The sequence below is a fragment of the Benincasa hispida genome, chromosome 2 (assembly GCF_009727055.1).
Source record: "Benincasa hispida cultivar B227 chromosome 2, ASM972705v1, whole genome shotgun sequence".
Taxonomy (NCBI): Eukaryota; Viridiplantae; Streptophyta; class Magnoliopsida; order Cucurbitales; family Cucurbitaceae; genus Benincasa; species Benincasa hispida.
The window spans coordinates 43,402,041-43,413,843 of record NC_052350.1 but is presented as its reverse complement, the minus strand read 5'-3'; the positions used below and the strand labels follow the sequence as shown (position 1 = coordinate 43,413,843).

At 33.4% G+C, this 11,803-nt stretch overlaps 1 protein-coding gene across 5 annotated transcripts; it reads right to left on the bottom strand.

Annotated features, from left to right (window-relative positions):
* Window positions 1-1,591: 1,591 nt before the first annotated feature.
* On the bottom strand, window positions 1,592-5,468 carry LOC120071101 (ETHYLENE INSENSITIVE 3-like 3 protein). Of its 5 annotated transcripts, XR_005480150.1 has the most exons (4): window positions 5,133-5,464; window positions 2,720-4,602; window positions 2,519-2,627; window positions 1,592-2,425 (listed from the first exon to the last, which is right to left on the bottom strand). XR_005480150.1 is itself a non-coding variant. In XM_039023154.1 (2 exons), the coding sequence occupies exon 2, from the start codon at window positions 4,577-4,579 to the stop codon at window positions 2,771-2,773; it is 1,809 nt and encodes a 602-aa protein (XP_038879082.1). In that variant the 5' UTR covers window positions 4,580-4,602; window positions 5,133-5,464; the 3' UTR covers window positions 1,592-2,770. The 5 variants fall into 5 exon arrangements, 1 of the variants encoding a protein (XP_038879082.1); XR_005480152.1 differs by having other exon boundaries at window positions 2,519-4,494; window positions 5,133-5,468; XR_005480151.1 differs by having other exon boundaries at window positions 2,519-4,605.
* Window positions 5,469-11,803: the final 6,335 nt, after the last annotated feature.

Genomic DNA, 11,803 nt, shown 5'->3' with positions numbered 1-11,803 from the left:
AAAAATTTTATTGAGTCGACATCAATTTTTACCATCATGCACGCTTCAACAAGATCACCGAGATGAATCAAGTTCTTATTATCCAAAATTAAAAAGAAATAAAATAAGAGATTCTCACTTTTGTTTGTTTTTTTTTTTTTTTATTATTCTTTTTGTTTCGAGTTCAACAATTATGAAAGTCAGAATTAAACTTTTGAAAGGATCATTAATGCTTTTAATTTTTATTTTACGTCGGTTTGAAAAGTGTTTTAATTTAATTGAAGTATTTGATAACTATTATTTTAAAATACATTTTCAACCATTAATGTGAAAGATATTTAAATAAGGACCTTATTATTATTTGCTCCTGCTTTGGTCCGCTAGAAATATATTAATGCAATCTCTACTCCTTTGGTACGCTTTTGAGCGCTTGCGACTCTGATTCATTGAATAAGAGTTTCTTCCCATTTGTCTCTTTTTTTTAGATTCATTGAATCAAATAAATTAATTACTTGGTGACTATACCTGTTTTTCCTTTTTCAATAATAATGTAATCCAAATAACATATTATTTTTTTTCTTCTCAAAATTGTGATCCAATTCCAAAATTTCTTGGATATTATAAATAGAAAATAGATAATATAGAATTATTCTGATAAGAAAACAAAAACTTGCATACATACATTATTTCATGTTATAATTCTTTTTTGGGTTAATATATATATATATATACATGTAATTAATATAACATTATATAATAATAACTAAGAAAAATAAAACGAGTCTGGTAGAATGCCCCAATTTTTGAAAAAAAAAAAATGTTGAATGACCATTTGCCGACGTCAAATTGGGATGAAAATATATTCACGCGCACGCGGAAAAATAATCTCGCTCTCGCTTGTCTCCCTCCGGAAAAAAAACCAATTTTTCTTTCCCTTCTCGCCGGTCTCGCTCTAGCCAATCTCGCTCTTCTATTCTTCACCGATTTTGCTCTTCCTTTCCTCATAGTCTTGCCAGGTGCTTGACATCAACAATCACTCTCTTCAAAGCTGTTCGTGTAAACTCACCATACCGAAGAACAAGACGACGCAACAAAGAAAAAGTCGAAGAAGATGCAACGGAAGAAGTTGGGAGAAAGAAAGAGGAAAAAGAAAAAGAAAAAAAAATATGGAGAAGAAAACAAGAAAGCAAAGACAATGTTATAATTTCACGTGATTATGACATCATCAAAAGGTCTTTTGACATTTTTTATTAAATTTTGGGTCTTTAAAATGGGTCTTTTGGGCAATTATCTCAAAACCCTTTATTAAAGACATTATTTTTACAACTTCTGAAATTGAGATTTAGTTTCTAAACTTGATACCAAAGTTATATTAAGAAACACTAAAATCATATATAATAACAACCTCATATTTCTACATTTATATTTTCAATTCTCTAACTAAACACACTCTAAAATACCATAATTAAATTTTGAGGAAAAATTATGAGATGTTGCAACTTAAAATCAAGATACCATTATCAACCCCTTAATTGAAGAAAATCTATATCATCCCATATCAACCAATAGACCACACAATAGGATTGTTACATTCAACTTAGTCAGCTAGTACTTTGAGTCAAACCGATATAATGCCACTCAATTTTCTTTAAGCCATATCAAACCTACAAAAATATCGAACTGGACGGAGTTTTTAATAAAAATATTTTATTACAAACGTGACGAAGATTCAAAGCTTCAACCCATAACCAAGTGATAAAAGGTACATGGAGAAGCAAATGCTGTACTATGTCTCTGATTTAGAACTATAAGTCTATAAGGCACTAGAGGGATTTGGCATCACTCACTTGAGGAAGCTAAACTCTATGGTTTCAATACTTCCCAAAAGTAAACTAACTCATGAGAAGATAAATTTGGCTAGATTTCTTCCCTATTTTTCTAAGAGGACAAGAGAGAGGTACCAACAAACGAGCTTCCGCTACGAAATATATGATCTACTGATAACACCCGAACGGATGAAAATAGCTCAGCCGATACAACTTCATAGCTTGGTCTCACTATTAAACCTGACTATGAGAGTTTATAAAGTCGGAGATGACAGAAGTTACCAGGTGCAAATGTAGTTGAAATCAGCCCTGACCTTTGTTTCGCTTTGGGTACCTTGGAGAATCACATACTACCTGATGTTGGGTAGAAGCAGTCTCTGTTTTCGCTATGGAGCACCCCTTCAACGTTTCAAAACGATATTGAGTTCCATTTCCTCTTATGGATATTCCAGATGTGGAGACAGATTCAAAGTCATTTGATCGAGATCAAGTAGCTATAGCAGATTGATTCCGCGATCGGAACCCCATTCTGGATACACCCATTTTTAGTAGCAACTGCCCCTAAGATGATTGGTCTTCTTCAAAATCCACTTTAGTTGATGTGTCCCAATCGTGTACACCTTGACAGTCAATATTCTCAGCAAATATAACAATGAATTTAAATAAACTTTGACTCCCTTTCTCAATAAAAATGTCCATTAGTTGCATATTACCTACAGTCTTGAGAATGTTAGATAAGAACAAAGAGGATGGTTCCCAGCTGATCGGGGATTTTCCCCGTCGAGCATGGACGTTGGTGAGCTGCATTCTTGCAGTCAATCCCTGGACATAGAATCATATTAGTATTGAAACATCAATTTAACAGAATTTCTTTTGACAGAAGAAAATTACAATAGGAAGAATCGGCACATTACAAGGAGGCATTTGGTACAATCTAAGGCTCAGAATATACAGAATTAACAAACTTATGCTCCAAAGTATTGAATCAAATCGTCATCAACCAAAAAGTCATCGAATGAGCTTGCACCGTCAATTCCAAGATGGAACGGACTGTTAAATGCTCCATAATCTAATGATAGACTGTTGATTGGAGATCCAAACTGTGCATCAACCGGCCTATCTTGTTCGGTGTTGAATGTTTCTTTTACATAGTTGAATTCTCCTATCGTCCCATCGTTTCTATGTTGTGTTGAAATATTTACTCCTTCCTCCAATCTCATTTGAGGCTCATTAACAAATTGAGAATGCTGCACATCAAAATTGGATCTATATTCCACCGATGGATTATAAATATTGTAAGCACTTTCATTTTGCACCTCAGGATTCTGCATTACAGGATACAACAAAGGCCTTCCATCAACATACATGCTCTGAGTGGAAATTATATTGATGTTATCAGAGGATGCCGTGGAGAACATGTTGAACAACTGGGGAGCTGGTACTTCTGGTTGGACATCCAAGTCCTTCTCCAGTGGCCTCGAAGCTGTGACAGTATCCTGTTGTTGTTGGTTTCCTGGAATTTCAAATCTATCTAATGGTACATTAGAATGGTTAATATCGAGCTGTGTATTTCTTGGTTCGACACTTGGTTCTGCGTTCTGAGAGGGAGCCAATGTTTGATCGGCAGGCTTTGTCCTGCCACCACGATGCCTTTTTCTCCTATGCTTTTCACCTTGCTCCTTTCCTTCAGCAGGTTGAGGAGCATTGTTTTGTATATTACTGGATGGCTCCACATCCACGGATCGAGGTCTCCTATCCTCTTTAGAAGAAACTGACCCAACACCATCATCAGCAAGATCAACATCATAGTCACTTTCACTGCTTACTGCAGCTTGCTTTTCACCCCGACCACCTGCTGGTGTCTCCGTTATTCCAGAAGCTCCATTATCACTGCTTGGTTGTCGAATTAGAGATTCCTCTCGGCTTAAAACTCCCAACCAAATTGCACTCTCCTTTGCTGTCATCTTGTCTTGTAAGCACTTTGACTGCCGGATGTGTCTTCTTATCTTTGCAATATCAGGTGACATATGTTTTATTACAGCTGTTAATACCCCCACTTTCCACATCTTCTTCAAATCATGTGGCTTCTTATAAGGAGGACTATTGCCATGGGATAATCCAAGTTTTACCCACCAATCTTCATTCCCAGAGGGCCACCAGGGTGGAGGAACCCCCTTTTCTAAAGGATACTTCCGCTGAGGGGGATCACAATGTTGCATCAACGAAGATAAAAGAGACCCGAGCGTTGCATCCTGAAGGTCTTGAAGAACGCTCTGGGAATTACCATTTCCATTTCCATCTGCCTCTCCTTTAGCAAGACATTCCGCTTCATACTTAGCTATAGCAGCCGGTCCATTCTTATCAAATTTAACTTTCTCTTTCCACCAAGCTCGAATGTTGTCAGAAGCACCACTAACCGGTTTCCCCTTTTCAGGTATAATGCCATATACGAATCCCCGAGCTTTGCATACTTCCATCAGTTTCAACATATACTTGAGAATCCCATCTTGAGCTCTAGACATCTTCTTCCTTCGAGCCTGATCGGATGTCTGCTTCGGTTTTTGCTTCTCTGCAGCCTGTTGTGCAGCAATCTTCTCTCTTTCCTTAATCCTTTTAAGCTTGATCCTATCCTTCCACATACGCCTCTCCAGATCCTCTGCATCGATTTCTTCATCACTAACATCTTTCTCTGCAATATTGTCACACCTTATATCATCAACTTCCATATCCGAACAATCTCCCAAAGCATCATCAACCATCATAATATTCTCCATTTAAGATGATGATATCTGTTTGGCTGCTAGTAAAGATAACAAAGAGAGAACAGAACAAATTCAGAAATTTATTGGTTCTTTAACTATTGATTCAATAGGGACTCTCCTCAACGAAATTAAACTCCATCCACTTTTCAATCAATTCGAAATAACAAAACTACAATCTATTCACTCTTCTCAAGTTTCTCACAGTCAACAAGAACAAATCAATTGGCAAAATCAAATATCCATCAAACAGAACAGCCCTATAATTTCATAATAATTTGTAAAACACCATAACTGACGTCCCCAACAATCAGCAGATTAAGAATTAAACTAAAACAGCAAACCGCTAAAACTATTACAAAGAGGAAAAAAGAAGACGAAAAAGAAAAAACCCAAACAAGAAACAGAAAAAACCCAACAATCAGCACATTAAGAATTCAACCAAATTACAGCTACATGAACGAAACCCAGATACAAAAATCCAACAAATTCTCCAAGTATTGAGGAGAGAAACAAAAACACAAACCAAATTAACTCAGAGGGCAGGTGGGAAAGTTCAAAATCTTACCAAATATCGAGTCGAATCGCGGAACTTATGAACGAACAGACATAGAAATCGCAACCCCAGAAAGCGAAAACGAATTAAGCCCTTGAATGCTCGAAAGAAAGCGATAAATAGGCGACGAATGGGCGAAAAGGGATTTAAAAATATTGAAGATGCGGTGAAAAAGGTACAGAATTACTGGAAATCGGATACAGAGGAGGAAGAAGGGAGTGGGGCTGAACGAAAACCAAAAGGGGTTTTAGAAATTGGAACAAGAAAAAGAAATAAAATGAATGAAATAAATGAAAAAGGAAGATGCTGACGCTATTGCTAGGCAGCCAAATGTGGGATGAACGGTCAAGGACCTGACCCTTTTAGTTGCAAACTCCCTTTTTTCATCCTCAACTCTTTAAAACCCAAATTCTCAATTTTATTTATTTACTTTTTTACGCAACAAATTCTCAATTTTCAATTTTATGGAAAGGATAAATCAAAATATATTCCATTTTTACCTTAATTTTTATGGTATGCTTTTAATTTTATCAGGTGGTGCGTTAAATTTAAATAAGTGTTCAATTTTTACTTTTTAATCCTTTGATCGGTTAATTTATTACTGGTATGAATAAAGAAAAGAGAAAAAACAATTTCGATTCTAAATTTGTCTTGTTTGTATCAATTTGGAGTTAAAATTTTCAATTTGATCAAATTGTACTGTGTACTAAAGTGTTATAATATTTATCATCGTTTTAACTTTTTTTTTTCCTAATTCGTCCACTAATTTTAACAAAAAAAAAAAAAAAAAACACACACAATATTGCAATCTTCATAAATTCATTAATTTCAATATAATAAACTATTGCGCAAAAATAAGTTTGAACATTGCAAAAATTACATTTTGAATGACGTTACTAAAATTCATTAATTTCACCGTAAAAATTTTAGCTTTAATGTCATTTTTTCCCTAAAATTTAATCAATTTCATATCGTACATACTTTTTTAATTTGTTGAACACATAAAGAATTTTTTTTTCTAAAAAAATAATATTTGGACCAAGAACTTATTAGAAGGTTAAAATTGCTTAAGTGAGAGTGTAGTGGTTTGGTTTGTTGTTGCTGTATTTTCTTTTGGTCTAAAAAAGGGGTTAAGATTGCAACAACTTATAAGTATATGATCTAATTTAATTAAATAGATTAAGTTTCATCCTGCATAAAACAAACCATGGAATACCTTTTTCGTATCTATTTTTTTTTTTTTTGTGAAAATATATATATTTTTTTTTTTTGGGAAAAAGAAATCAATCTCTGTAGACAAAATCTATTTCTGTTTTATAATTCATTAAAATAACATTTTTTTTTATAGTAATGGTTCGAACTTTCAACTGAAAGAATAGATCAATGTTATTGGGAAAAATGTTGTATAAGAACTAATAACATTAGCAAACAGGTTATACCTCAACTAGATATAGTCATTACAGTACACACATTGTATGCAATACTAATATTCAAACTTAACTTAGAAATAAAATAACTAAAAACCTCAGGATCTTTTAAAAACGTCAATAATAGTTGAGACAGTTTTTAACAAGTGTTTTTTTAAAGACAATTATTCGCTTTGCATGAGTGGAAGTAGACAACATCGATCATCTCAACATGGTACAACGATTAATTTGGTAGAACAACAACCTCGAACTTACTTGGATCTGACAGAACTCTTGGATATTTGCTTTCAACTCACTCAAAACAAACAAAAAAAAAAACTCTTCAAATTGAAATTCAATACTACAAATGAAGAAATAAGTTGCTATTTATAGGTTAGCAACTTATTAACTCTCCAAAATTAAAAAATAAAATCAAATAAATACAAGATTGAAACATTTATCAAATTTAACTCAATTGAGTTGTTATTTGGCCAAAAAAAAAAAACAACTCGTTCAAATAGAAGAAAACTACAAATTTAAAATTCATAAATGTTAATTTTGTACATGTGGTATCATTTAATTTGATGGTTTCAATCTTATTTGAAGTTTCTAACCATGAATATAATATGCATCATTAAATCTATATATTATATTTCAATATTAAAAAATATTTTGAAGATTTCCATGATATAATTGCACTACATAAGGGAAAAATATATTAGTTGGTTGATTTAATCTCCATGCTATGAGAGATCCAATTAACATCACTAAATTCTACCAACACATGTGGATAATATAATACAATCAATAGTTTAGAGTGTACTTCATGTATCTTAGAACTCTTATTAATGCATTCCAATGATCATGCCTAGGATTACTAATGCATTATAAGAAAAACCACCTTTCTTGACGTTTGCAATTTTAACTACTTGACGTTTTTATGAAAAAATGTGAAGAAATAAGTGATTTTAAAGAAAAAAAATCGTCAAGAATTGATTTTAAAAAGTAGGGTTGTGCATTTTTCCTGAAAAATACAGTACTTGACGTTTTAAAAATGTCAAGTTCAATTCATGGATTCTTAACGTTTTAAAAACATCAAGAATTGTAGAATATATAGGGTAGCATTGCAACACTACGTATTTTGACGGAAAAATGAAAAATGTGTACGCCTCACGCATACAACATTGCAACACTCTCAATAGCGTTGCAACGCTACGAGTTTTGACGGAAAAATTGCGCACCTCTTAAACAGCGTTGCAATGCTCTTTTAGTAGTGTCGCGACGCTATCAGACAGATTTAAAAGAAATTCCAACAGTCGATTTTGAGTCTATCCTTTGCAATGGTTTCAGTCGATTTTTTGTGCAATACACTCAAAATCTTCTTGGTTTTTCAATTCCCTTTGATACATCTTTGTTATTCCATCAATCTTGAAGAGATTCTTCATTGAGGTAATTAGATTTGAGGCATGAACTTTCAAAGTTAGGGCTTAATCTTGATTTTCTTGTTTAGATTAGGTTTAAGTCTTGATTTTCCTGGTTTGATTAAGCTTAATCTTGATTTTTTTGTTTAGATTAGGTTTAATTCTTGATTTTCTTGGTTTGAGGCATGAAGTTTCAAAGTTAGGGCTTTAGTTTGAGACATGAACTTTTAAAGTTATGGCTTTGATTTTTTTGGTTTGAGGCTTGAACTTTCAAAGCTAGGGTTTAATCTCTCATGTATATTCTTGAATCTCATAATAAACTCTTGTTTCATATTGTTCTTGAATAAGATTGAATTTTAGAGAACTTGCCAAAGTTGGGATTACAACTTTACCAAAGTTATGGCTTTAATTTTAGAGAACTTGCAAGAACTTGCCACTTTTCTTTAATTAAATGTTTGCCAAAGTTAGATATGTCAATGTATCTAATTTGTTAGGGCTTTATGAACTAAGTAATGCTTTGCCAAACTTGGGTTCAATTTTTAGTTAATGGAATTAATATATGTTTAGCACATTAGAGCATGTGCACACCTTGGGTTCAATTTTTTGAGGTTTGGTTACACTTTGGGTTCAATTTTTTTTAGATGTGTTTGTCTTTGTTCTCAGATTTGTTTTGAGGTTCTCTAATATGTCTTACTTTTTTGAGGTTGGAATGTTGTAGAGCTAGAAATTACAAGTTGTATGTATTGGAAACTTGTTTGTTTTCCACAACTTGTTTTTTTGAAGTTGATCATTGTTTATCATCTTTTCTTATTAGATTTACAATCATGGATAAATCATGGATGCACAAGAGTATGTTATCCAAAAATTATGAATTGGGTGTGGAAAACTTCATAAAATTTAGATTTTCTAATACAAATAGCTCTTATATTCGTTGTCCTTGTTTGAAATGTGGGAATTGTGAAAAGCATAGTAGCAAGGATATTAGAGAACATTTATATGTCAATGAGATTGATGAAAGTTATAAAATTTGGTTTTGGCATGGGGAAAAACTTCCTAGCTCATCATTTTGTAGAGAATCTTCTAAGTTTGACACCATATGTATGAAGAGATCGATGTTGGAAGTTTAAGAGAAATGGTTGAAGTTGCTCATGAGGAATATTCAAGAAATCCGAATGGATTTGAGAAGTTGCTTAATGATGCTGGAAAACCATTATACGAAGGGTGAAAAAAATACACTAAGTTATCTAATTAGTCAAATTGTATAATTTAAAAGTTAGATATAGATGAAGCGATACTAGTTTTTCAGAACTACTCAAAATCTTAAAGAAAATTTTGCCCACTAGCAATGAGCTCCCAAATTCAATGTATGAAGCAAAGAAAACTTTAGGTGCACTAGGAATAGAATATGAGAAAATTCATGCATGCCCTAATGATTGTTGTTTGTATAGAAAAGAATATGTAGATGCAATTGAATGTCCTGAATGTGGTGAATCAAGGTGGAAAAACGGGAAAGATACAAAATATGGGAAAAAAACAAATACCGTCAAAAGTGATATGGTACTTTCCACCAATTCCATGATTCAAAAGGCTTTTTAGAAGTATTTATTGTGCTAAAAACTTGACTTGGCACGTTGATGAAAGAATTGTAGATGGTAAGTTACAACATCCAGTTGACTCTCTGGCTTGGAAGTTAGTAGACTCTAAATGGCCAGACTTCGGTTATGAGCCTAGGAATCTTCGTTTAGCATTGTCAACCGATGGAGTAAATCCACATGGTGAAATGAGTTCTAAATATAGTTGTTGGCTTGTAGTGATGATTATTTATAATCTTCCATCATAATTGTGTATGAAAAGAAAGTACATGATGCTATCAATGTTGATTTTGGGTCCAAAACAACAAGGGGACGACATTGGCACATACTTAGCACCACTAATTGAAGATTTAAAACTTTTATGCGAAAGTGGTGTTGAATGTTATGATGCTTATCGAGAAGAACTATTCAACTTACGGTTAATTTTGTTGTGGACAATCAACGATTTTCCTGCATATGGTAACCTAAGTGGATGTTGTGTGAAAGGGTATAAGGCATGCCCAATTTGTGGAGACAATATATCTTCTATAAGATTGAATTATGGGAAAAAAATGTCATACCTTGGACATTGAAGATTTCTAGTACGAAATCATCCATTCTGACACAAAAAAAAAAAGTCGTTTCACGGTCAAAAGGAACTTGGCACAATTCCAGAACCACTGGGGGAGGCTATATATTTAAAAATCAAATATCTTGAATTTCCTAAAGGAAAGAAGAACAATAAAAAACAAACCACGAAAGGAAGTTCAAAGATTTGTTAGAACAAGTTGTCTTCCTGCCATACTGGAAAGATTTTCATGATGTGGGAGTGACATGGCGACCGTAAAGGAATAAGATAATGACAAGTGGCAGTTGATATTAAAAAAAAAGAAAAAGAGGAGAAATCATTAATTGACGCGTGGATCAATAGTATGGCGACACGTGGCACAGTTTAAGATTTTTCAGCCTTTTCAAATTTGATTTCCTTTCTAAATTGTCATCCTTCAAATCCTTTTTTTATTCTCCAAATCTCAATAATTCCAATTTTTCAATTCCTCTCTTAATTACAAATCATTTCCTTTTCTATTTTTATTCAATCTCCACCCTTCATTTGCAATCATATCCAATGACCAAATTTATTCCCCTCGCCTATAAATTCGACTTGATTTTACTCTTCATACAAACACTAAAAGCTATCAAGTCTTAAACTCTCAATTCTCTCAACTCTCAAATTCTTGTCCTCCTTGCTTCTAAATTGACCTAGAGTTATTTTTGTGAGTTTTTTTTTGTGCTCAACTTGTGTATTTAGCCTTCAAGAGGTAATATTGTGAGGTTTTCTTTTAATTTTTGGGAATTGTATTAAGGTGTGGGTACACCTTGGGTTGTGAGAAAAAGAAATTGGTTTGATCCTGAACCAGTAAAAAGGATCTTGGGTTTCTCTTTAGCCTAAGAAAAAGAGGGTCGTGTGTCGGTTTGGTCCTCACCTGCAAGAAGATCACTTAGTGAAATACCCAAGAAGGAGTCTTGAAGAGTGGAGTAAGCAATTTGCTAAATCACTATAATTCCTGCTGTTTTCTCTTCCTCTCTCTCTTTTATTTACAGTTTTCAATTTTTTGCTTTTGTCTTAGTTATTTTTTAATCTTTCCTAATTGCATGATTTAATCTTTAGTGTGTTATTTAAATTTATCCTTGATTAAATTATCTTTAAATTTGAAGTTATCATAGCTTGCATGATTTAAGTTTTGTCTTGCATAAATTTTCTTTAATCAAATTAGTGGGTTAACTTTATTGAGCACTGTTTAAAGATAAAATTATTTTTTAAAAAAATTGGTAGTCAACCCTATTCACCCCCTCTCTACTGTTGCCTTTAGATCCCACACTTCTTAGGACGAACTTTCGAAGAATTATGATCCACTTGGATACAAAGAGCCATCTCCCAATGACGTTTTGACACAGGCCTTGGGTACACAAGAGCGTAGTGGGTGTGTACGTGGGGTTGGCGGTTTTGTTACCCCAACCTCTTACTTCCACACAGTCAAATGTTCAAAAATAGGGAGGGATCAATTTGAGGAGCTTAATCAAGAGAATGAAGCGCTTCGTTTGCACGTTAAAGAATTGGAAGCTATTCGAATAACATAAGGTGAAATGACATCTATGCATGGATCTTGATCCAAACCAAGATTGGCATATGAGATTGAATTTGAAAATAAATTGAAAAAGAAGGTAAAAAAGAAGGTGAAGATGAATGATGTCATGCAAAAGGATAAGGTGAATATAGACATGAT

Bases quoted from the DNA above. Each gene is read 5' to 3' on its own strand.
- LOC120071101 (XM_039023154.1), bottom strand. From the start codon at position 4,579: ATGGAGAATATTATGATGGTTGATGATGCTTTGGGAGATTGTTCGGAT.